At 32.8% G+C, this 27,415-nt stretch overlaps 1 protein-coding gene across 3 annotated transcripts in view; it reads right to left on the minus strand.

Moving 5' to 3' along the window:
- LOC114327276 (uncharacterized) overlaps positions 1–27,415 on the minus strand; it is a 758,694-nt gene that overhangs the window by 56,523 nt on the left and 674,756 nt on the right. For all 3 annotated transcript variants that reach the window (XM_050643570.1, XM_050643571.1, XM_050643572.1), the window contains 3 exons: positions 20,982–21,053; positions 6,785–6,922; positions 3,737–3,802 (listed from right to left, as the gene is read on the minus strand). In XM_050643570.1, the coding sequence (XP_050499527.1) occupies positions 3,737–3,802; positions 6,785–6,922; positions 20,982–21,053 (276 nt within the window). The remainder of the gene's footprint in view (positions 1–3,736; positions 3,803–6,784; positions 6,923–20,981; positions 21,054–27,415) is intronic.

Raw genomic sequence — 27,415 nt, forward strand, 5'->3', positions numbered from 1 at the left:
TGAGTATATCAAACTTTGTAATATGTCATTTTAAAGCTTTTTCCATAATCTCAAAGATATTTGTACTAAGAAAACCATAAGTTTCCCTGTTTTCCATTGATTTAAAAAAATTGAAAAATGCCATTTTTTGACACTTAATTGTTTATAAATAAAAATGGCCGCCAGATCCTACGCAGGAAATAGTTACAATTTGCTCTTATAGGTATTACCTGTCGAAAAAACGCTTCAGTACCCTGGCTGCTTGAGTGTCATGGGAAAAACCTTATTACCCTGGACTACTAAGGCAAATTATGCAAAAAACAAAGAATGCGCTGGACAGGCCACCGTATAAGAATGGATAACGACATAACACCTAGAAGAACGCTTAGTGGAACTATGATTGGACGTCGACCAGTACGAAGACCAAAGAAGATGTGGATAGAAAAAGTGACAACCGATGTTAAAGAGATATTGAAGGTGAACAACTGGGGAGAGAAAGATACGATATACGAATGGGCATGTTCTTTACTCCGTCTTTATCCACATGTTCTATCTGACGAGCTAATAATAGTTAAACACGTATCATAGAATGGCAGGTAGACGAGGTGTGAATATTCCTGTTCGTATATTATTTTTATATATTATTATACACATAGTTTCAAAAGTTACGCATCACCCCTCGTATTCACGATGTTTACGCTTTTATAAATCCGTATCTTTATCACATATTTAATGAGCCTTTTTATAAACAATATACCTTTTTTGGTTTTTTATTTTTTTTTGAATACCTATTTAATTGACCTGGTTTTGCCAAGGTGTAAACATTTGAAAAATTTATTCTGGTGAAATTTTTGAAAACGTGATTAAAAATGAATCGTACTTTAATTTCTGAGTTGGACCGTATAAGAATTATCGATTTAGTTGAAGAAGGCCATTCACAGCGGTTCGTGGAGGAAAGAGTGAGTGTTTCTCAGAGTGATGTCTCACGGATATGCAATAGGTTCCTGGAGACAAACTCGATACGGAATAGAGCTCGGTCTGGTAGACCCCGCGTTACCAATGATCGACAGAATAGATATATCAGTATTTCCATCCGTAGAAATTCTTCTATATCTATACCAGCCCTCCAAAGAAAATTCGGGCATGCTACAGGAGTCAGAGTATCGTTGTCTACAATAAGAATAAGAATTTTAGACTGAGGTTTGAGGAGACGCCGACCAATAAGAGTTCCTCAGGTACAACCTAGATATGTTTTTGACGGCCTCCAGTGGGCTCAAGAACACATACATCTCCCCCAACAGTTTTGGAATTTTGTGCTTTTTTCAGACGAGACCGGCGAATTCGTGTGTGGCTAGTTGTGCAGCTCTTGTTGGCTCTCGCCACACACGAATTCGCTGGTTATCACTATTTAAACAGATTCTGGTCTCGTCTGAAAAAAGCACAAAATTCCAAAACTGTTGGGGGAGCTGTATGTGTTTTTGAGCCCACTGGAGGCAGTTCAAAACATGTCTAGATTGTAGCTGAGGAACTCTTACTGGTCGACGACTCCTCAAACCTGAGTCTAATTGCTTCTTATTATTGTAGCCAACGATACTCTGACTCCTGTAGCATGCCTGAATTCTCTTTGGAGGTCTGGTACAGACACAGAAAAATTTCAACAGATGGAAATTCTGATATATCTATTCTGTCGATCATTGGTAACTAGGGGTCTACCAGACCGAGCTCTATTCCGTATCGAGTTTGTCTCGAGGAACCTATTCCATATCCGTGAGACATCACTCTGAGAAACACCCACTCTTTCCGCCACGAACCGCTGTGAATGGCCTTCTTCAATTAAATCGATAACTCGTATACTTTCCAACTCAGAAATTAAAGTACGATTCATTTTTAATCACGTTTTCAAAAATTTCACCAGAATAAATTTTTCAAATGCAGTGGCGGCTCGTACCACTTTAAGAAGGTAGTGCCACAACTCGGGCAGCTGCCAAAATTTTTAGTGATGGATTCACGATATTGTCAAAAAAAGGTATACTGACAACAAAAACTAAAAAAATATGCGCGGATACTTTTATCTTATGTACATATCTTAAGTTTATTGATCTGAGGTGCCAAGCAATTGTCCAACATTGATCAAAACAGTTCCGTAAATTAATTAATAATAAAAACCTCTTAACCTACCACCAGCATTTACTGCTGATAGTGCTTTAAAATTGTTATTACGATTTAGTCTCTATTTACCAATTTATAAAAATAATACTATTTCACTATTCACACACATGCACAAATTTTTGTAATGTCACTTTTAAAGTTTACGATATATGAAGTTCATTCTTCTATTTTTTGGTTGCAAAGTTTTCAATGACTTTATAATTAAAATTATCAATACAATTTACAAAATGCTTTTCTGCAGATAGCATACCTAAAGCACTAGGTTTCGATGTGATGTAAACATCGAAAAACAGCGTTCTGCTTCAGATGTTGATATAGGAATGGTAACTAAAATACTTAAAAGTTTAATAGTTTCTTCAAATGTGCTTTTTAAATCTTCCCTCTACAATAAAACAGACAGCGAAACAGCCCCAGAGGTAGTACTTAATTCGTCTCACTAATACATACCTACTTCTAATTCAGTTTTAAACCGAGTTTTGCTTAAAAATTAAAATTGTCTCCATGTTTCATTAAGAAATGATTCGGAGAACTGATGCTTATAAGCAGAAAACTTCTCCGACATAAATAAATTAGAAGCAACTAAATGTCCGGAGAAGGTAGACCTTTGAAAGATCTGGTACTTTGAATAATATGAACCTTTGCCAAGTAGTTGTCTAATTCGGCACTAAAATTGACCAGCTCCTTAAATATGCCTCTATTTTCTGAATTTTCTTTTTCATCGTGACCTCTTAAAGCTAACTCAAAAGCTCCACAACACCTTATAACAGTTGTAGTTTTTTTTCTAGGGAAAAACCATCAAAAATTTTTTTAAAATACTAATCTTTATTGTCAATTAATAAATTAAAATTAAGAAATAATCAAAATATTATCAAAATACCCACGAGTAGGATGCACTAAAAGTTTAATTATAAATACAAAAACTTTTTAACAGAAAATATACATAATAAAAGCGACAAACCAGCACGTAAAGAAACTCAAAATAAATCGACCTGGCTTCATACCCTCGTGCCTGGCACAGAGAATCTAATGTTAAGGTATACTAATAGTCCAATATAGCTCTTTCTCTGTCACTTACATAGAATGCTCGTAAAATCTTTCTCTCTTTAATCGTGCCAGTACTGACTTCGGCGCGAAGGAGATTCTCCTGTCGAATACTCTCCGCTGTCGGCAGGGATTGTATTGCGCCCATAGTTGCCATATTTTATATAATTTATGAAGATCAAAAGAAATACACACAAAAAAATTAACAGGAATTAAAAAGTTTTGAAGATAAAAAATATGTTTATGGACAGTTAGCAAGGTAGTGCCATGGCTCTATGGCACTACCTCACGGGCCGCCACTGTTCAAATGTTTACACCTTGGCAAAACCAGGTCAATTAAATGAGTAATCGAATAAAATAAAAAACCAAAAATGGTATATTTTTTATAAAAACGCCCATTAAATATGTGATAAAGATATGGATTTATAAAAGCGTAAACATCGTGAATACGAGGGGTGATGCATAACTTTTGAAAGTATGTGTATATTATATTGTTATTATTGATTAATTTTATATGTGATTATATAAACATACAATTTATACTTACATTTTTCAAACTTTGTTGACAAAAGGTATCCAGTTTTGTTTTTTCTTCTTCAAGAACTTGCATATTCTAAAAATAAAGCAGCTGTTAGTGTCCCAAAAATGTGTGATTTCAATTACTGTGTATGTAGCTTCTTGAGCATAAGGTTCCTTTTTGTTTGTTAGGCTGGGCTCTCCAATAGACGCTGTAGGCTACGTACAACGTCACGCCGTACGAAAATTGTTCATTTTCGATACTTTTAATATACTTTGAAGGACAAAAACGATCTTGCAACCAAGAATATTTAAAAAAAATAGTAAAACAAATTCAAATTACGGGGTGAATTTAAGTGACCACCGACTTAGCCGGTGGTATCCAATAGACGCCGTAGGCTGCGTACAGCGTGTATTGGCGACCATCAACTAATAGATATAACATTCTTTCAACAATCACTTCGTAAAACATGTTCTGAAGCTATTTTCTCGTGGCATCTTAATGCAATTTACTATTTTATTTAACATACGAACTATTTTACTAATGTAAAAAATAGTTGCACTTAAACAAAACAGCAAACATAAACAGCAAAACCTGCTTTGCTCTAGTCCAGGCGGGATATGTTTTGAATTAGAAATTTTCCATAAGAGTCTATTTTTATGCTGGCATCAAACTCAAGAGTTGCTAATCATCGTCAGTAATGTGAGGACATATCCTTCAGGCCCCTGATTCTAATTCAAATTTCGACTCAAAACAAGTTAAAATCAATATGGCGACGTTGAAATGCGACTGTGCGAGCCTTGTGGATTTTAGTTGAACTAACGAAATGATGTAATGAAATAGCGACTTATCGAAATTAATTGTGACTCCAAAAAAGTGGTTGATATTATAATTTCGAGTCGAAATTACTGCGACACGGACATGAATGAATGGCCGAAAGCGAGGTTAGGTTTAGTTTAGGAGATCTGTTTTGTTTGTTTCTTGCAAGGGAAACCAAAGCAAAATGTATTAATATGGCTGGATTTTGTGGAAGTTTGCTGGTTTTGGAGGAATTAGAAATAATAGTATTAAATTAGAAATATAATAATTGAGAATGTTCACAACGTGAATTATCAGCTCAATGAAAGATGTAAGGTAATAATCTGGGAAAATTAGTATAAAACAAGGAAAATTATGTACCAGCTATTTTATTCCTGGACATGCGGGAATCAAATTTTAAGATTTCACATATTAGTAATATAGCTATGGAAAGTCCGCAAAAAGTGTGCTATTTGGTTTATAAACAAATTAGCGCTCAGAAATTATTGTTTCAATTGTTGTTCTTTAACTCAGAAGATTTTAACGTTAAACCAAAAACACTCACATAAAAATTCACTGTAATTGAATTCTGCACGTAGTTATTTTTTTTTTCGATTTCCTTCAGCGGAAATTTTTTTCGGAAAATTCGGGTTTTCTAAACAAAGTCTTTAATTTTCAACTAAAGTTTTGGGGAAGTAATTATTTATCAATAATTAAATAACTTGGTGACATAAATCTATTGTGTTATGAGTGTCTTGTATATATGAAATTTTGTATGTACAAAGAGGACCGGAATAAACAGGTAATGGTTCAAAGATTGAAATCATGTTGTTTATAACTGTGTCGCAAATGCCGGTCAAATTTGACCGGTTATACCTGGAACCACTCCTCGCAATTCAATTTTTTTTCTTCGAAAAGGCAGAGAAGCTGTGCCCTTTTCAATAGCGTTAACTTAATTTAATTTAATCTAATAATCTAATATTTTCTGAGGGGTTCTATTTCTTTATAAGCCAAAAAATTGTTTCTTTATAACATTCCCGAGACCGCTCAAATAGTCCAATTTCAATTCTGTAAAGTACGTTGAATAGGTATAGTGCTTTTTTATACGAAAATCATAGTTATTCTGGTGTATCATAATCTTTCTAGTTATTATTTCAACCGAAATTTTTTAATTAACATTTTAATTATTGCTAAACTATTGGTTAGATTGTCGCCGGCCTCCTACCTATAAAAAATCTTTCATGTCATCAATTTATTTAATTATTGATAAATAATTACTTCCCTAAAATTTTAATTGAAAATTGCAGATTTTTTTGGGAAAACTTGGATTTTCCGAGTAAAATTTTTGTTAAAGGAAATCGGAAAAAGAATAACTTTGTGCAGAACTAAATTACAGTGACTATTTATTTAAGTATTTTTGGTTTAAAGGAAAAATCTTAGGAGTTTCAGAGAACTAATTAAAAAATGAAGAGTAATTTGTTTATAAATAAAATAACACACTTTCTGCGGACTTGTCATACCCCATATTTTAGCACTAAAAAAGCTAGTAAATAGCTTTTCCCAAAAATGGCATTTTTTCGATAATATTCCCAGACTATCAACAGAGGTTGCGGTGGTTGCGTAGCCAATAAATCCAATAAACCGGAGTGCCAACCCAAATTTTAAGCAGTGTCAAAATGACAACGTTAATATCCCCAGTTTTAACTAATATCGAAATGAATAAGAATCGCTATAAATTGCGACCATCATGTCGGAGTCGAAATTAAGTTGCGACCTCGAAATGAATTAGAATCAGGCCCCAGATCAGCAACCCACGTATCACATGGGGAGTCGACTTTAAATTATTATACATAATAATATAGAGCTATCATAGTTTTAAAACATTTAAAGGGTTTTTACCCACGTATTTTTTGTGGCTCAGCATGTGACAAACCTGTATCAGCACTGATGATGATCTTTTCACATCGAAAAAGTTCTGTGATTTTGATGAATCCCTTTAAGGGATTTTAATAAATACAATATACCTTTTAGAAAGGATTTTAATAATTTATTTGTGATTAATGGTATACAGTCAGCTACAGGAAAATTTTTACTCGTGGATTGTATTTTTTATTGTCACTATTTAGTGAAACATGTTATATCTTTGAGAATGCTCTGTATATGTAAACAAAGGGCCCAAGTCCATATCACGCATGTAGTATTCGAGCAACCCATCCGATTTTATCAAAACAAGAACGAATTTGGAAATGGGGGGAAACGATAAAAGTAAAAGAATATCACCTTAAGTTCCTTATCCATCGCGAGGCCTGTTTTACTGGACCCTCTGGATTTCTTTCTTTGTTTTTTCATCAATGCCACGGCTTTGCTGTACGTCTCGGAGCGCTGTTTGTGTTGCTGAAGGAATCTCTTTTGTTCGCACTGAAAAAATACACAAAGTCAATCTTATCTGATATTTACAAAGTCGTTTTAGAATGTACGCTTGTTAACGACGCTATACACAGATTATGTCTGATATTTTTATGGGAGCACCGTTAAATCTGCTATAAACTTTATTTATTTTGCTGTAAGAGATCGTTACATTAAGTTTAAGTATGGCGCAATAAGTAGGATTTTAAGACTGTATTTTGGTTAGCTTTTACAACATTTTAATGGGACAAACATTTTGAGTAGTTTTTAAAACTAACAAACTACACCCTTAACCGTCCAGCAGACGGTTGAGACCTGTCAGGCCCCTCTCATAATGAAAGTTTTTTTAATGTTTATTTTGAAATCTCTTACATCATACAATAACAATAAGCATACATGTTGATTGATACAATGTCGTGAAAGAGAGTTTGTCCAATGATCCACTCTCTGTATGCTCTGTTACATTCTTACATTTATATTAAAAAGGATAAAAATTTATAACATTACATTATTACATTAATATTAAAAGAATAAAACTATCACAATTTTAAAAATTAATTTCATATATCTCGATTTCCTGTTAGAATGGTAGATCCAAAGGTGTTCTTATTTTCAGCCTTCGGGTTTCTTCACTGATGCCAAGCAAAATTGCCAGTGTGTTTGGATGTTGCTCTAAGCCTCTTAGATTGTTTGTGCTGAGCTGTTTGGTCACTGCAGTGACCGTTAGCATCTCTAAATCATTATAAATGTCTCGGTTTGTTACGAACCAGGTAACATCTGCTATACTGCGCAGGGCTTTTAACTGGAATCTCTCGATGATAGCAATGTTCGATTTAGATACTGTTCCCCATAACTGGATTCCATAGGTCCACACTAGTTTGAGAACGGTATTGTACGCTAGTACTTTGTTCTGCAATGATAATTGTAATTTTCTGCTAAGGATCCAGTACAGCTTCTTCCATTTAGTATCCAGCTGCTTTCTTTCATATGTTCTACTGTCTACGGTGTTGTTCTACTGTCGACTGATTCTCACGAAACCCAAATTGATAGTCTGGGATTAAGCTTTGTGCTGCGACAGTTTTTATGAGTCTCTTCATCATTAACTGTTCCATTATTTTTGACAAGACTGGTAGTAGACTAAGAGCCGCTATAGGTGAAATTTCTTAATCATTTTAGGCACGATGGGACCCTATAACTTAAATAGTAGAACCTAAAAGAAAACCTTTAAACACTGTGCCGTCACTTTTCAGTGGCACATGCGTCGACAGTGGCGCATCAAACTTTCCACTTATGAACGGGATAAATAAATTAAAAGTTACCCTCCCTTACTAACAGAATTAATTTTTTTTATTTTTTTAAGTTCTATGTGATTAACACATAGAATTCAGCGTAATTTTAACCCACCACCCCCTTCCCCCTGCCCCCACCATCAAAAACTTCATTTTTCGTTTTTATTTTTTTTTGGTGGGATGCAATCAATTTTAAAATTTCAAAAAATTCACACGCATAGCTGAGGCTTTTATAAAACATGCTTATTTTTTATAGACCCATAGGTAGAGTGTACATAACCTCAAAAAATTAACAGAAATTTTTTTTTCAAAAAAGCGTATAACTTTTTTTGAGGAATAGCTGCAGGTCTAATTTTTTCTTAGTCTTGTGTGTTTTATCAAACACTATATTTTTAATTTTTTTCAGATTTTTCCGTAAGGCTCCCCACCTTCAAAAATCCGAAAAACTCTTTTTTGGGGGGTTTTGGGGGATTTTCCCTATTTTATAAACTTCATAATATATCAAATCAATTTTGTTTTTATAGGTTATATATAACTTGAAGTAACTGTCCTTTACTCCTTTAGAATATTTAAAAATCAGAAAAACACGTTCAAACCCACCAAAACCCCCTTAAAAATCAGTTTTTTGGATTTTTGAAGATGACCAGCGTTACAGAAAAATCTGAAAAAAATTAGAAATACAGCGTTTGATAAAATACACAAGACTAAGAAAAAATTAGATCTGCAGCTATCCCCAAAAAAAAGTTATATACTTTCCAAAAAAAAATTTAAAAATTTTTTTGATGTTATGTACACTCAACCTATAGGTCTATAAAAAATAGACGTGTTTTGTGAATTTTTGCGTGTGAATTTTTTGAAATTTTAAAATTGATTGCATCCCACCAAAAAAAATAAAATCGAAAAATAAAGTTTCTGATGGTGGGGGCAGGGAGAAGGGGGTGGTGGGTTAATATTACGATGAATCTTATGTCTCAATCACATAGAACTTAAAGAAATGAAAAAAAAATAAATTCTGGTAATGAGGGAGGGTATTTTTTAATTTATGTATCCCGTCCATAAGTGGAAAGTTTAATGCGCCACTGTAGACGCATGTGCCACTGAAAAGTGACGGCACAGTGTTCAAACGTTTTCTTTTAGGTCCTACTATTTAAGTTATAGGGTCCCGTCGTGCCTAAAATGATTAAGAAATTTCACCTATAGCGGCTCTTAGTCTATAGTAAACTGATTGGTCGAGAGGAGCTAGGTGCATTTGGCTGTTTTCCCTGTTTATGAATTAATATGATTTCTGCTTCCTTTCATTGCGAAGGGAAGTATTTCAGTCTTAGAACTGCGTTAAAGAGTTGCGTCAACATAACAACTGCTTTTCTCGGGAGTTCATTTGACCGGTAACCAGATTCTGGGGTCTAAGTGATTTTTTATAACGTCGTAAGTTTCTTGTACGGTAAAGTTTTTAATAGGCTCCATTTGTTGCTCGTTTCCCTCAAGGAATGCATATATTTATTTCTTCGTCATTTATTCCGTTTGCAGGTGGCAACGGTTGAAATACTTATTTCAAATATATAATGGATAATAAAAGTACAATATAAATGTGATCATAAATATGATTTCTCTGCAAATTTTGAAACCAAAAGATACATGGAACTTAAAATATACAGTTAATGGTCCTCGTAGGCTTCAACCGACCAAACGTATAATTTTTTTAAATGACTTTATTCTGAGATTTATTTCAGAATCTTCAACTTTAAGGATTTGTCATTAGCTATCGCTCGTATATCTTTAAGAACATTTAAAAACCTGTAGATTTTTTCAGATGATTTTTTTCTTTACTGGCCTTTATGTACATATAGGGCAGTTAATGAGGGTATTTGGCTCCGAATTCCATCCTACTACATCGATTTACTTAATATTTTCACAGTAAGTAGGGAATAGCTCATGAAACCAAGTCTACCATATGCCGATGTGCGCTTTTATCTTGGGGGCGGTTCCCACCCCTTCTCGGGAGTAAAAAATGTTTTGGTTAAAATAGCCACGGAAGAGGCTAGAGAATCTAATTTTAAGCAAAAACTATTCTATAATTATTTTTGAAAACTCGATACTTTTTGAGTTATTCGTGGTTGAAAATTGGCCATTTTAATTGAAAAATGACACCTTTTCGGACGGATTTTCGTGAATACCTTGTAAGAAGAGTTTGTTTTTTTGCTGTATGCTCAAATCGGTGTATTCAACTTGAAATAACAGAAAAACGGTCGATTTTAGGTGTATAATGATACCTACAACTTTTATAATGCTTGAAAAGGCCTTTAAAATGAGCAATACCAAATGTCGGTTACATTCAAACTAAGCGAGATATTCTGCAAAAAAGTTGATGACTAATGTATTTTAAAAAGAAATGAGAAGTATATTTAACCCCTCATCCATCAGAATTTAAATACATCGTTATTCTTCTACAATACTTTTTATTATAGTGTTATTTATAATATGTTTAACAAGTTAGACTGGTTTAACATGAATGGTTTTTGAAAAAATAAGATCAAATCTTCTTTTTCTCCACGTAACTCGAAAATGATAAGAGATACGAAAGAAAGATACATTACAAAAATGTAGGGTTTTTTTCAGATAAAAATTTCCCTTTTATTTTTCATTACTATATCTCTTGTCATTTTCAAGTTACACGGAGAAAAAGGAAGATTTTTAAGAAAATCTAAAAATGCTCTCTTTAATTTGATCTTTTTTTTTTCAAAAACCATTCATTTTAAACCCGTCTAACTTTCTGAACACAGAAATAACACTAGAGTAAAAGGCATTGTAGAAGGAAAACAATGCATTTACATTTTGGTGGATGAGAGTTAAAATTACTTCTCATTTTTTCTTAAAACACATTAGTTATCAATTTTGTTTGCAGCATATCTTGCTTATCTAACAATAAAACACTGAAAACGTTTGTTTTCTATACTTCCACAAAATTCCACTTCCATTTTGTGGAAGTATAGAAAACAAACGTTTTCAGTGTTTTATTGTTAGATAAAATGAACTTCCATCAAGTAACGGTCGAATCCATCAATTATATCTTGCTTAGTTTTAATGTAATGTACCTTTAGTATAGCTCATTTAAAGGTCTTTTTAAGCACTACAAAAGGTATTGATAGCATTATACACTTAAAATCGACTGTTTCTCTGTTATTTCAAGTCGAATACACCAATATGAGAAAATATACCAAAAAACAAACTATTTTCACCTACCATATCTCTTTTTGTATTATAACTATGTAGAAGAGCGAAGAGCTATGGAGGCAAATGTCTCTTTGTTTTTTATAACTTACAAAAATGTTGAATATAGTTTTTTTAGTTAGATGCATAGTTTTTAAGGTATTCGCAAAACACCGTTCAAAAAGGTATTATGTTTCAATGAAAATGGTCAATTTTCAACCACGAATAACTCAAAAAGTATTGAGTTTTCAAAAAAAAATTATAGAACAGTTTTTGCTTAGAATTAGGTTCTCTAGCGAATTCCGTGGTAATTTATACCAAAAAATTTTCCACCCTTGAGAAGGGGTGGGAACCACCCCAAGATAAAAGCTCACATCGGCATAGGGTAGACTTTGAATAAGGAGATAAGTAGAGGCTAGAGGCCCAAAATGTCCTTAAAATCCATGCAGTGGGATAGAATTCGGAGGTAATACGCTTCTCATTTGTTTCTAGCTTTTGTCATATGCCGTATATTAATATTATACACGGATTATATAACATATGACAGAAACTCGAAACAAATGAGAAGAGTTGAAAAGCCCTAGTGTAAGTGATGTTGAAGTATTCTTGGAAGTTAACATATTTATGATTTTTGTTTTACTCTTCAATTTACACAACTGGATCTAAACACATAAAGTTTGTGAAATATGTTAGACAAATATTTTTATTGTTTTCCAGTTTATTGGATTTTCATTTCTCGATATGTGGAGTGGAACGTTCTGCGAGATTATCGTTTTGAAGTAAATGAAATATAAACATGAATATCAAAAGGTTTTGAATTTTATGTTAAATTCTATACGTGAAATAAATTGAGTATTGTAAGCACTCCCGTTTATTATAACTTTTTATTATGTTTGAGTTGTTTTTCATGTAAAATGGATTAGTACGTTCTTTAAGGCTATGGGTACATAATTCGCAAATATTTTACGTGTATCCCTACTTTTTCTGTCTTTACACGGCAAATTACGTGTAGTAAAATTCACACTGGTATGGATATGTAAACATTACTAGAATGTCATTCTACTTGAAAATGTCATCATTAATTTAAAGAGATGGCTTTTGAATGTTCTTGGATAACTGTTATTTTTATAATTGGAAATTAGTAATTCAGTTAATAAATGTGATAATTTTTTCACTAACTATGTATTCAGTGATTGTAATAATTTATTTGTACAACAAAGACTAATACTCAATCGAGAAAAGAAGAAAAGTGTTAAAGTGATTTTTTAATAATATATTGTTATGGAACGCTTACAATTTTGAACATCTTTAACAACAAAATACTTGGATCACAGAATATATTATCCTGATGTATTCTCTGCTTGGATCTTCCACAAATAATACACAATAAATAACTTTTTATTAAGTTCACGTCTTAAATCAATTATTTATCAAATACAATATATTTCAATAATATTTAATCAATAACTCAACAAATTCCCGATGCAATGTCAAATATTTAAAATTGTCACTGATTGTCAGTGTTTGACTGACAATATATGCTGACAATATTATATTCGGCTGAGTGCGTTGTAAGACAAAGATAGATTTGGAAAATATTACCACGGCATTGTGTTTATTTTTTTCGAATCCTGAAAAAAACCAATAAATATTTTTGAAAATTTTAAACGCAGAATGAAAGAGTAAATTATTACCGAGGGCCGAAGGTCCCTTAGAATAAATAAAAATTTATTTTGAATGATATATTTCAAATTAAAAATCACACTAAATTTTCTCTTAGTTTTTCACCCCTGTAACTTATTAAAATAAACAGTATAGAAGTTCTCAGGGACTTTCGGCCCTCGCTAATAACGTGATCTTTCATTCTGCGTTTAAATTTTTCAAAAATACTTATTAGTTTTCTCAGGATTCGAAAAAAATGAATCCCCATTTGAATAGCATTGCAGCCGAAAATACGTACCGATCCTCTTAAAGGTAAAATATTGCAAAACCTCTAAATTTTAAACAACCGCTTGGATTGACATGAAATTTGGCATACACATAGCTAACAAGCCAAAGAAAAAAATGATATTGTATCGATGTGTGCTTTTGCCCTAGGGGTGAGTTTCACCCCCTTTTGGGGGTGAAAAATATATGTTCAAAATAAGTCCGGAAATGGATAAAAATGACTAATTCTAAGCAACTTTTGTTCTACAATAAAGTTTTTTCACCAAAATATTACTTTTCGAGTTATTTGCTAGTGAATATGTTAATTTTTCTACAAGATAACCACGTGTTCAGACGGTTTTTCGCAAATAACTCACAAAGTAAGTATTTGGTCCAGAGAAAAAGGCTTACCAAAAATATAGCACGTAAAAAAGTGAAAACGTGTATATATTAGTTCACTCACTATACCTAGTAGAAGCAGAGTTATAGCTAATGAAAAAAATAGGTTCATATTCGTCAAATTCCAAATCGAATATTTTAACGCGCCATAACCAAAAAACGAAACACTTTTTGGGGAAAATTCAATTTAACTTTTTTAAAGTGTTTAAAAAAATGCTTATTTTTGTTAAAAAAAAAAATTTAGCATCAACAGTACAAGTTACGCTCAAAATAAAGTTGGTCCCTTTTTTTTGGTAAGAAATCGGGAAAATCACCCGCTAATTAGCATTTCAAATGAAATTAATTGTTACCAGTTTACAAGTTTTTTACTCGAGTACGTATTGATCATATGATCTGTAAGTTTCATCGGTTCAAAGTCCTTATTTTTTAAAGAGCTGTAGTTAAAAGGGCTTGAACGAGTCACTTATCACGAGTGTATGCAAATTTAGAAACACCGAATCTTAACCAATTTTTGTCTTACAGAAAAACAAAAAAATACAAAATATTCAGAAAAGTAAAGCTGACCTTTTTATTGTTAAAGATCTTTGGTATCTCCAAAAATTTTTAAGTTATTTTGAAAAAAAGCATTTTTTTCAAAATTAAATTTTTTAAAAATTTTACTTTAAAACCAAATTTTTTCAAAAATAAGCACTTTGAATCGATGAAACTTACAGATCATATAAACACAACATACGTAAAGTAACTTGCGAAGCGGTAACGATTAATTTCATTTACGTTGCTAATTGGGGTGATCTTCCTGATTTTTTTTGCCAAAACAAAAGGGACCAACTTTATTTTGAGCGTAACTTGCTTACATTTGATGCTAGAAATTTTTTTTATAAAAACAGAAATAAAGCTTTTTTTAAACACTTTAAAAAAGTTGTGATGTGTTTTTCCCAAGAATGCTTCATTATTTGGATATTTCACATTGAATTATTCTATTTGAAATTTTTCGAATATGAACCTATTTTTCATTAGCTATAACTCTTCTTTTTATAAGTATAGAGACCTAATATATACACCATTTATTTCACTTATTGATAGGCTATATATAGTTTTGCTAAGAATATTTTTTTCGACAAAATGCTTACGTTTTGAGTTATTTGCGAAAAACGTCTAAAAACGTGGTTATTTTGTTGAAAAATGAACATATTCACTTGCAAATAACTCGAAAAGTATTGATTTGGTGAAAAAATTCTATAGAACAGAAAAAAAAATTTCCAGAAAAGTTGCTTAAAATTAGTCAGTTTATCCATTTCTGGACTTATCTTGGACATATATTTTTTCACCACCGAGATGGGGTGAAACTCACCCCCAGGGCAAAAGCACACATCAGCACCATATCGGCAGCTATTTTCTTTGAAATGGGGACGTTTTCATAATCTGACGTTCCAAATTTTTAAACTGTTCCACAATTAAAACTTCCTCTGTTCCAGTGATCTCATACATCAAAGTTTGTCCGACTAGACACCGTTAAGATATTAACAAATTTTCAGCTTACTATTAGTAAACTTTTTTTGGTACACGGGATCCAGGCCTATATCTACTTTTAGTGTATGTACTCATATTTTATTAGATGTACCTTCCAGCTGACGTATACGTAAAATAGTTTGTGATGGCACTAAAGAATGCATTAAAACTGCAATTTGTTTAGAAGCGCCGGTGTACATCTCTGTTATACTAGTATTCTGCAGTGCGGTTTTGGGCTAGCACTTTGTTTTATGAATGTGGCGTTTATTTTAGACAGCTCAAGGGATTTTATAAACATAACTTATTTGTGACACAAGAATGTAGTAGAACGGGGATATAATATTTGCTTTATTTTTATTAAGAAAATGCTACCTTTATATGAAATTGAGATAAACATATTGCTTGCATTAAACATTTTTGACTCTGATCCGTTTAATGTGAACTATTAGTGTTGATAATATAAATTATTAATATTTAATAATGACTTCTTTTTATAGCTCAACACTGTTTTTCTACAGTACGACTAGATCATAAGTTCTCAAACCAATTCAAGACCGAGAGAGGTGTTAGACAAGGATGCGTGTTGTCACCTGACTTATTTAACATTTATGGTAAACATGTCATGAGGATGGTTTTAGAAGGATGGGCCGCTGGAGTAACAGTAGCTGGTAGGAAAATCTCCAATTTAAGATTTGCTGATGACACTACACTTATAGCAGCAAATGAGCATGAACTGTTTGATCTCCTGCGAAGAGTTGAGTACGAAAGCAATAAAAGTGGTCTAAAAATCAATAAAGCTAAGACAAAAATAATGGCGGTCGACAGATTCGACACTATTCAACTGACTAACATGTTACAAGAATACCAGAAAGTAACGCCTTTGTCTATCTCGGGTCTAGTATAACTAAAGATGGTAACTGTGAAGCAGAAGTTCGGAGACGTATTGGTATGGCAAAAATGCGATAAGTCGCCTAACTAAAGTTTGGAAAGACATATCTATCTCTCAAAATATCAAGATGAGACTGGTGAATGCCCTTGTATTCTCAATATTTCTATACGGGCAGAGACTTGGACTCTTCGCGCATGCGAGCGCCAAAAGATTGATGCCTTTTAGATGTGGTGCTGAAGAAGAATGCTGCGCATACCTTAGACAGCTCATAGGACAAACGTTTCTATTCTAAACCAACTCAATATTAAAAAAAGGCTGTCCACAATATGTCTGCAACGAATACTGCAATTATTTCGTCACGTGGTTCGCAGAGGTGACGACAGTTTGGAGAGATTAATTGTTTCTGGAAACGTTCCGGGGAGAAGATCAAGAGGACGATCACCAACTAGATGGTCCGACCAAATAAAAAATTCAGCTGGAAACTCACTCTGCGAAGCTCTTAGAGCAGCTGAAGATAGAGACCAATGGAGAAACATTGTTAGGAATATTGGAAGAAATCACGATCCTCAGTAATGGGGAAACGACAAGAGAGAGAGACTGTTTTTCTGCAAATAATAAGTGATCCCTTTTGCCTTTTGTCTGTCCGGCTTAGGATTCCTAATTAAATTTAACATACGTTCTATCTTTTATCACATATATCATCATGATTAGACGTTTTGGGTTTACGGCTGAACATAAGCCTCCCGTAAGTAATTCCATTGTATCCGATCGTGAGCACCTTAAATCCAGTTGTGCTGGATGCGCTTGATGTCGCCCGACCATTTTGTTGGAGGTCGCCGTCGATTACGATGAGCATCGTGTCTTTGGAGCGTTTCAAAGCGTTTCAAGAGCGTTGGTAACGGACAATTCGTACCAGCGACAGTTCGTAACGGCGACACTTGCTAACTATACAAATTCGTAACGGACAATTTGTAACGTTCAAATTGAATTATTCTGTTTATTTTTGTTAACGTGGAAACTGTTACTACAGTTATAATTAAAATTATGTTTATCAATGTAACGAATCAGTACGGGAATAAATATGCTTAACACATTTTATTTTTGTGTTTCATAGTATATTAAAAGTCTTTAAACACAAAAAAATATTTAAATACATACAAACTTTTAACAATATTCTTAAAAGTTTATTCCTCTTATTGTTCCTTAAATTTACATATACCTAGACAAAGAAACCGAAATCTTTAATCTGACCACCGTCTTTAGACATTCCAAACTTTTTAAATAAACATTTTGCAAAGGAAAGATTATAATTACCTGTTAATATAATACACCTTGTGATTAGTAATAGCACAGTATATAGAGGTTCCATAGTAAAACCACTCCTCTGTCGGCGCTTTGATCTCAAGAAGTAATACCGGCAGTACGCAATTGGTAATTCACCAGTGATGGATGCGTGTTTTCCCTGTTAAAATCCGTACGTTTCTATGCGATTAGCAATGCGAGAGTGAGGCAAAAGCGACTAAGAACATTGCGCGGTCACCATGCGCGACTATAGATTTTACTTCCAATTTTTCGGAGAGTGGTTCTACTGTCCCTCTTTATACTGTGGTAATAGCTTTGGGGCATTCAATCAACGGTTATAGTTAATAAGAGGAGAGGGATGGCTTTTAATGCTTTAATACTTGGTATTTTTAATATGGTAATACTTGGTAATACTTTTATTATATTCTGAAACACGAAATATGAAATGCCTTAAAAATATTTATCCTGATACTGATTCGTTAAATTGATAAACATAATTTCATTTATAACTGTAATAACAGTTAATTTCCACGTTAACAACAATAAACAGAATAATTCAATTTGGACGTTACGAATTGTCCGTTACGAATTTGTGTAGTTACGAACTGTCGTCGATACGAAGTGTCGCCGTTACGAACTGTCGCTGTTACGAATTGTCCGTTACCAACTGTCCGGTTACGAACTGTCGCGTTACGAGATGTCATGGAACCGACTCTACCAACCTGGCTTGCGCAGTTCCATTTGAGCGTTGGCAAATAGTTAATACAATTATTTTAACTACGTCCGTAATAACTTTCTCCTAATTATTTGATTTGTGTATCTGAAGGATATAATATTCAACATTGACCTCTCCATTGCTTTCTGTACTACTTGTATTTTATTGATTAGTTTTCTGGCAAGGGTCAATGTTTCCGCTCCATACGGGCGAAATATACACTGATCAAAGACATTCATTTTCGAGCACATGGTAATGTCTGATCTAGACTTCCCTGAGGTTTCCGCAAGCTGTCCTATTGTTACAGTTACAAAGCCTCTACAAAAATATATCAGTTCCCACCTCTATACATCGTTTAGCTTTTGTAAAAAGTGGCAAGTTCGTTATTTTGAAAGACCACTAATATCTAATTTGTCTTCATTTCTCTGTTGTGGCAAGCAGTTGTTTGTGAGAAGATCCATTGTACAAGGTACTATGTGTAAAAACTGTGTGTACTCGTAAAAACTGTGATAGCTTTTTCTAAATCCTAAACAACTGTGGATTCAGGGTTTTGGATTTTGGAGTTTATATTTTGAATTTTGGTCTTATGGTTTTGGTTCTAATTTTGTCGGCTTTTTGGCCCATTTTCCGTACCTGGAAAATTTCCGTTTCTTCATAGTAAATAGGTTTACTTTGGATTTTGCTATTTTCTGCATCCATCATTCTCACCATAAATGGTTTATGGTTAGACTTTTCCGAAAATCGAATGGTTCCTTCTATCGTACGTGAATTTATGGGTCACGTACCATCCAACTTCGTCTCTAGCACGGTGTGGTGATCGCTGATGTGAATATCAGCCAACTAAAGTCTTCAGTGGAGACTTTATCCAGGATTTTCTATCGCTGCTGTCAAAAAATGGTAATACAGTGTATCTGCGTAACTTGGAACCATATGGGAAACTTTTTTAATATAAATTTTACGAAAAAAAGTTATTCTTCATAAAGTGCTCTGCATAGTCCAAAACCGAAGATGCAATCATCAGATATAAAATTTTATCAATAATATACGGGGTATGTCCAAAAATATAAATTTCGCTCAAGAGTAAAGTTCCTTTATATTTCACAATATCAAAAATTGATATGAAGAAAAGTTGTTTGTAATTAAAAATTATGTTATAATATGCATTTACACTCATCTAATTAAAAAAAAATTGAAAATTTTCCTGAAATTACGGATACCCAACATCATTTATATTTAAGTTAATTCCGTTATTATTAATTTTACGAAAAAAAGTTATTATTTATAAAAATGTCTGAATAGTCAAAAAACTAAGATGCAATCATAAGATATCAATTTTTGTCAATTTTATACGAGGTATGTCAAAAAATATGAATTTCGCTCAAGAGTAAAATACCTTTATAGTTCACAATATTTCAACTAGAAGGATGCAATTGCATATTGAAACACAGTTTTTAATTCTGAACAACTTTATACCATAAAAAAATTTCAATATAGTGAAAAATAAAGGTACTTTACTCTTCAGCGAAATTCATATTTTTGGACATACCTCGTATAAAATTGACAAAATTTAATATCTTATAATTGTATCTTAGTTGTTAGACTATGCAGAACGTTTCATAAAGAATAACTTTTTTTCGTAAAATTAATAATAACGGAGCTATCATAAATAAAAATGATGTTGGGTGTCCGTGATTTGAGGAAAGATTTCAAATTTTTTTTTTCCAATTAGAAGACTGTAAATGCAAATTATAACATAATTTTTAATTACAAACAACTTTTCTTAATGAAAATTTTCGATATTTTGAAATATAAAGGCACTTTACTCTTGAGCGAAATTCATATTTTTTGACATACCTCGTATACTGTTGATAAAATTTGATATCTGATGATTGCGTCTTAGGTTTTAGACTATGCAGAGCACTTTATAAAGAATAACTTTTTTTTGTAAAATTGATATTAAAAAAGTTTCCCATATGGTTCCAAGTTACGCAGTATATCTCAAATATTCCGGTATTTTATTTTTGGGTTTATTTCAATTTCAATGAACAGTACAAACATAAAAATTGATGGGTTATTCTATTTTTAAACTATCAAATCTTACTAGGATTTTTTATTTTCAATTATTTACTAACTATACGTATCACACTATAACCTTGTATATTTTCTTTTGTAAATTGTATTAGATTTATGAAAATTGTAATAAATAATTTAGTAAAATTCGTTTTTCTTATTACATATTATCTTTTTCCAGTTTCACTTCATAGGGTAGTTGGTTTAGGAGGAAACAATATGAATTTTATATTAGGAAAGTTAGTTAATCTAGAAATTTGTTAATTTGCTGAAGAGTAAGACTGGCGCCCTCATTTTAGTTTGTTCAGGATCTCTGTCTGGTTTTATTTATCTAATTTTCTGTTTTATTCTTCCAGCTCTCAATCTTTCACGCCAAAATTATTTCAGAAAAAAAAACTGTTTTAATTTTATTAGTTTTTCTGTCTCTTGAATCCCACCTTCTTTTCAGAGTACAGATAATCATTATGATCACCAATCTCCAAAAGAAAACAAGGAATAACCTTTAATATAAATTTATCCTGTATTAAAATTTGGTATCAATCTTAATCAATATCAAAATTTTTGCCAAAAACCAACAAGCGTGTTGGTGACAATTATGTATTGGTGAATATTATATTTTATCGATTTCCCACACTTTCCAACAAATGAAAAAACAGACTGCTTTATAAATTAAAAACCGAAAACATAATTTACACAATACAAAACAGCTTGGCATATTTTCAACTGTATTTTCAACTGTAAGAAAAAGAAGAAAAATTAACTTACTTGCACCACTTTCGTATCCTTTTCCAAGTTAGTTTCCAACGGCACCAATAAATCTACATAGAACGCTTTCAGCTGAAAAATAAAATTGGAATTTTAAAATTTTTATAAAATGGAAAATGTGTAGGTATTTTAAATCGTTAGTTGTATGATGTTGTTTGTAAAAACAGAAATGAACAACGAATTGTTTGTCTTTGTACATATTTACAATATTGTGCTAACAAAATCAATAAAATACGTTCATCATTTTTTCAGAATTAAAATAAATTTTAAATGCACGGGTTATTCACTATATTTTGACCCCCCTGCAAACTGCTTGATTTACAGAATTAGAATACAGAATATCTAGTATCTAGCTTGTTCTTCCAAATAGGGCCATCAAACTCAATATGGAATGTTTGTTACTGAACATTCTATTCAAAAGTGTAACCATATACAGGGTGTTCCATTTAAATTAACAAAGTTAACATCTGCGGCCATTTTGTTTGAACCTTCTTTGTTTTTCTACTATCATTTTCGAAAACTACATAAAAGATCGTGTAACTTTTTTATTTTACATTTTTTGCTAATTCTGTAAATAAATCAGTTTACTTACAGGTGGATTAAAATATAGTGAATAACCCCGTACATAATGTTTCACTTTTTAAATGTGTTTTTAAAAGTCTTTTGAAGTCAAATTATTTTTGATTTCTATGACATATTAGGTGTATTAGGCCTTTCTCTGCTTATTGTCTTCTTAACGAATTCTATACAGGGTGAGTCATAACTATAGGGACATAGACTAAGGACAGGTTATTTGGACCAAAATATGGCTATTGGGCCAAATATGTCTTAATAAAATGTTGCTGAGAAAAAAGTTACAGGGTGTTAAAATTAATTTTTGTTTTTCGTTTTCTGCTAATAGTTTCCCTGTATATTTATAAATTGCTATCAAAATTGGCACAGAGGCATAATCTTAGACAAGAAATAGTATTTTATCTACAATTTTACGTTTTGTCATAGAGGGCGCCACGTGGATCATTCCTGATGATCAAATTGAGTCTAAACTTTTTAGTAATTTTTATTAGAAAATGTGACGTAGACATCATTTTTACGTAAAATTGGTACTCTTGTTTAAACATGATAATCTCAACCGTTTTCGATAAAACCGCAATTGAAGATTTCAGGAACGCAGAAGGGGATATCAAATACCAAACTAATAAACAAAGTTGCAACTAACGTAAAGTTTCCGTTTTGACGATAAATCAAAACTAAACACACTTTAACTTAAAAGAATTCACAAAAACTCAAACTAATTGTTCTACATGGTCTCCTCCGATTTCTATGCCTTTTCTAATTCTTTTTATAAAGAATTTTCGGACGTTAAAAAAATATTATTCTGTCCCCTTATAAGATTAGCTGCATTTTAAATGTATCTCCAAAGTTCGTCTCGTGTATTAATTTCATTGGCATAAACTAAGGACTTCATATGTCCCCAAAAATAAAAATCTAGCGGGTTATACTCAGGACTTCTTGGTGGCCATTGAAAATCACTGCCTCTGCCAATCCATCGTTGAGGAAATACGTCATTAAGATGATTTCTAACAGCTAATGAAAAATGAGGTGGCGCTCATCCAGTGACAGATCATCTAAAATATCACTAAGAGTATTTTCCAAAAAGAATAAATAAGAATCTCCATTTAAATTCGGAGGAAGAACATAAGGCCCTAGTAGTTGGTCGCCTATAATGCCACACCAAATATTCAATTTAAACTCATGCTGAAAATGTCTAGATTTAATAGCATGCGGGTTTTCTTCTTCCCAATAATGACTATTTCGCCAATTAAAAACCCCTCGTCTGGTAAAAGTTGCTTCGTCGGTGAACATAATATTCTTAATAAAGTGTCTGTCATTGCGATGTTTATTCAGAATACGTTGGCAAAACTGTAACCGTCGTGGAAGATCTGCTGGAAGTAAATTTTGAACAGGAGTGAAGTGATAAGGATGGAGGTTCTCTTTTTTTAGAATTCTAACAATAGACGACTGACTTACTCCTGTTGCTGCTGATAGATGCCGTGAACTTATTTCAGGATTTTCATCTACTCGAACCAAAAGTTCATCTTCTTGATTAGGTGTGATTTGTTTCGGTCGACCACCCCGATTTTTAGTGTGAAATGACCCAGTTTCACCTAAACTACGATATAATCTTGCAAAAGTTTTGTGATTTGGTTGCCTTCTGTTTGCGTATAACATTCCATACTTTCTGGCTGCCGAGCGACCGCAAAAATTTTCTTGTGCGTATACGCAAATCATATCTCGCATTTCTTCATTAGTAAAATGATTGTGACGAGGCATTTCAATCAAAAAAGTAATGATTACTTTTAAAAAATGCAACACTACACTACACTGTCACATCAAAAATAATTTACTCTGAACAAATGACATTTACCAACAACAATTATCTGAAAGTCCAAAGCATACTTTTCATAAATGAAATAATATTTGAAATCCTTTTTTAAAGACTCTAAGCAGTTCGACTGCGTGTACAAGAATTCATCTGTACTCAGTAGATATATCTTAAAAACACCCTGTAATTATCTACAATAATTACTTTCAGTTATTTATGTCATCATAACAATATTACAACCTTCATTCGATTATATAAATATTGTTAGCCCAGATCACGATTCAACTAATAATTGCAGAGTCAATTATAAACACTTTTCATGGTCGATGCTGAATAGGCATTTCTAAAAATATAAACAGTAAAACTATAACAAGGGAATTCATAATATTATATTAGACATTCGTCATTCTATTTTGGTGATCAGACGTAATATTTCCACATTAAAGATAGTGTCTCTTTCTACACGAGATGTTCTTTGGGTGCGGTGCTACCAGCTTATACTAATGCGAGTGTAAATAAACCAACTCAACAAGTAAGCGTATCAATTATTCCACCCCTCGGATAAGGGATAACCACCCTCACCGGGAGAAGATAGCCTTAGTGCCCAGGGCTGTCATATGGCGATCCAGAACCAGGGAAGAACTCAGGACTGGTAAACAGGACAGGTATGAAGAAACACGTCAATGTTCAGGCACCTAGACCACCTTAGACAACAGTGTGGTATATGTAAAATGGATGGAGACATCAGGCCGACGCGGAGCTGAAAATGGAATAGTATGGAGATGGAACATCGTGGGACAATGGAAAATGGACAATGCTATGGAACGTGCAGCGAGGACTTGTGATACGAACAAAGACGCGTAAAAGTGGTAAGTCCATATTAGCTATTTTTATGGTATTTCCTGATTAATATAAAGTATAAAGTATAAACATTATGTGCTACCTTAATTACATTAATATATGTTTCAAGTTTACCTATTTTTACTTAATTATTCTATTCTATTACCAATATTTATCAATATAAAAAGATTTTTTTTACCCTCATATTAAGTTATTATAGGACGCAATGATACAATTTTATATGATTTTTACATATTTATCAACGTATACCTTATCATTGCTGACTTTTATTCATTTATTATTTGACTACTGATTTTTAGTACATTTTTGCAATTTTTTATGATCTTAATATTTGCTATCGTAAATATACCTATCAAAATAAATATACGATATAACAAATATACGCTATATGCATAATACATTTAAATTATTACTCTAACTACTTATTTACGAGGGTTAATATAACGTTATTTATTTTTGAATTTTTATTACTACTGCAATTTTTACATATTTTTACCATATATTGACGTATTATTTTATCTCTATATTTTTTTACTATATATCTATATACTACATATCTATATACACCGTAAGACTATCGAATTTATATTTTCGCTAAGAAGTGCAGAAGCTGAAAAAAAGAAAAAAAATTATGTATAAATGAGTAGCAACAAAGTTACTTGGGAAGATTTTGTCAAAATAGTTGAGGAAATTGCACAAGAAATAGACAGGCAAAGCAGAAGAGTCTTAAAGAAAAAAGTTCCGAAATCTAAGGATATAAAGGAAGAAGTAACGACACAGCTAATTAAAGCTTATAACAAGTTCACACAATTGACTAGAAAAAACTGGGAAGCACTTTCGGACAAACAAAGGGAATCGTGCAACAAATATTTTGGAAAAATCAGAGACAAAGTTATACGCTCATTTCAAGCAGTAAATGTAAGAACAGTGGTTCCAAATTCAATACATCAACCAATCGACGAGGAAGTTGAAGAGGAACAAAGCGACGAGGAAGCAGAAGAAGGAAAAAGCGACGAGGAAGTAGAAGAAGAAATAATTAACGACGAAATAAAAGAGGAAAAAGGTGACATAAAACAAGATATAACAATATTAAACATGGCTTTGACAATCAATGAATTTTTGAATATCGCAAGCAAGATATTGCCCAACGAGTTCGATGGAAGCGCAGGGAAATTACAACCATTTTTAGACGCATTAGAACTACTTGGAAAATTGGCAGAAGGTCATGAAGACACAGCTGTAACGCTAATAAAAACGCGACTCACCAATAAGGCTAGGAACCTAATAACCACAGAAGATACAATTCCACGGATAGCTGAAGCACTAAAGAAAGAATTAAAAGGTGATAATCCGAAGAATTTAATAGCCAAATTAGCAAAAAAAAGGCAAGGGCATAGAGATGCAGCAGTGTACGCATCTGAAGTGGAAGAGTTAGCAGAACAATTAAAAGTAGCATACATAGCGGAAGGAATGCCACTTGACTTAGCAAAGAAATATACGACGGAAGCAGTAGTAACAACAATGAAACGAAACGCTAATGCAGAGAAAGCTAAGATAATACTGGAAGCAGGTAACTTTACATCACGGCAGGAAGTAGTATCTAAATTTTTGTCGATCGATACGACTGAAGAAAATGCACAAGGAAGAGTCTTAAATTATAGGACAAACTACGAGAATAGGAGAGGACAGCAGCAATACAGAAGAGGATACCATAACAAATATGACAGAGGAAGAAGAAATAACTTCGGACAACGGAACGAAGGAGAAGCAACGGACAATCAACGAAATTATTCGAACAGAGGATACAGACAATTTAACAATCAAACATACAGAGGAAACCAGAGAGGCGGACGTAACAGGAACGTAAGGTTACTAGAAATAGAGGACAGTCAAGAAGAGCAAGAAAACCAGCAGTTGGGGTTTTGAATGAACAAGAAGTTGGAAGCACACAGGCAGAAATAAAATATAACATTTACAACTTCGACCTAAACCTAACGAACTTTGTACGAATGAAAACAGGAATTCTTGAAAAAACAAGCACTTTTATCATAGACACAGGAGCTGACATTTCAATACTAAAATGTTCACAAGATTTTATGAAGGAACAGGTGAAACCAAACACAAAGGCGAAAATAAAAGGAGTCACTAAAGGAGAGTTGCAAACAATGGGAGAAGTTGAGACAACACTCGAAGTAAAAGGAACTCGATTCGAACACATCTTTCAATTGGTAGAACCTAACTTTCCAATTCCAACAGACGGAATCATTGGGAGAGACTTTATTTCTAACTTTCAATGTATACTAGATTACGCAAACCTTAAAATGCACATTAAAGAGGACAACGATTGTTACATTAGTACGAAAATTCTGGATAATATAGACAATGACACCATAATAATACCGCCTAGATGTGAAATTTACAGAATCGTAAAAATTTTTCAAACGTTAAAGAAAGACAGGATAGTGGAACAGCAAGAAATACAACCAGGAATATTCATAGCAAGAGCAATTATTTCAAGTAATAATCCTTACATCAAAATTTTGAACACAACGTACGAAACAGTAAATGTAGACGCAAGCACAATCAGGACGTTGGATATTAAACTATTCAATATATATAGGCTAGTCAACGACAGCAAGGACAGAAAAAAAGAATTACGAGAATCACTGAAATTAGACATACCAGAATACATACGAGACAACTTAGTATCGTTATGCGAGGAATGTTCGGACATATTCGCCCTAAGGCATGATATGTTAACCTGTAACAATTTCTACGAACAAAAACTAAGAGTTAAAGACCAAACTCCGGTATATATCAAGAATTATAGGACACCTCATGCGCAAACAGAGGAATTAAATCGACAAGTACAAAACCTAAGAGACCAAGGAATCATAGAACCATCTACATCCGAGTACAACAGTCCAGTAGTACTGGTACCGAAAAAAGCTATAGATGGAGGAAAAGCATGGAGATTATGCATAGATTTTAGACAACTGAACAAGAAGATAGTTACAGACAAATTTCCATTACCAAGAATAGATTCGATATTAGATCAACTAGGAAGAGCAAAATGGTTTTCAGTTATAGACTTAATGTCAGGCTTTCACCAGATACCATTAGAAAAATCATCGAGAAAATACACATCGTTCAGCACAGAAAATGGAGCATTTCAATTTACCAGATTACC

Source organism: Diabrotica virgifera, chromosome 2 (genome assembly GCF_917563875.1).
Source record: "Diabrotica virgifera virgifera chromosome 2, PGI_DIABVI_V3a".
Classification (NCBI taxonomy): domain Eukaryota; kingdom Metazoa; phylum Arthropoda; class Insecta; order Coleoptera; family Chrysomelidae; genus Diabrotica; species Diabrotica virgifera.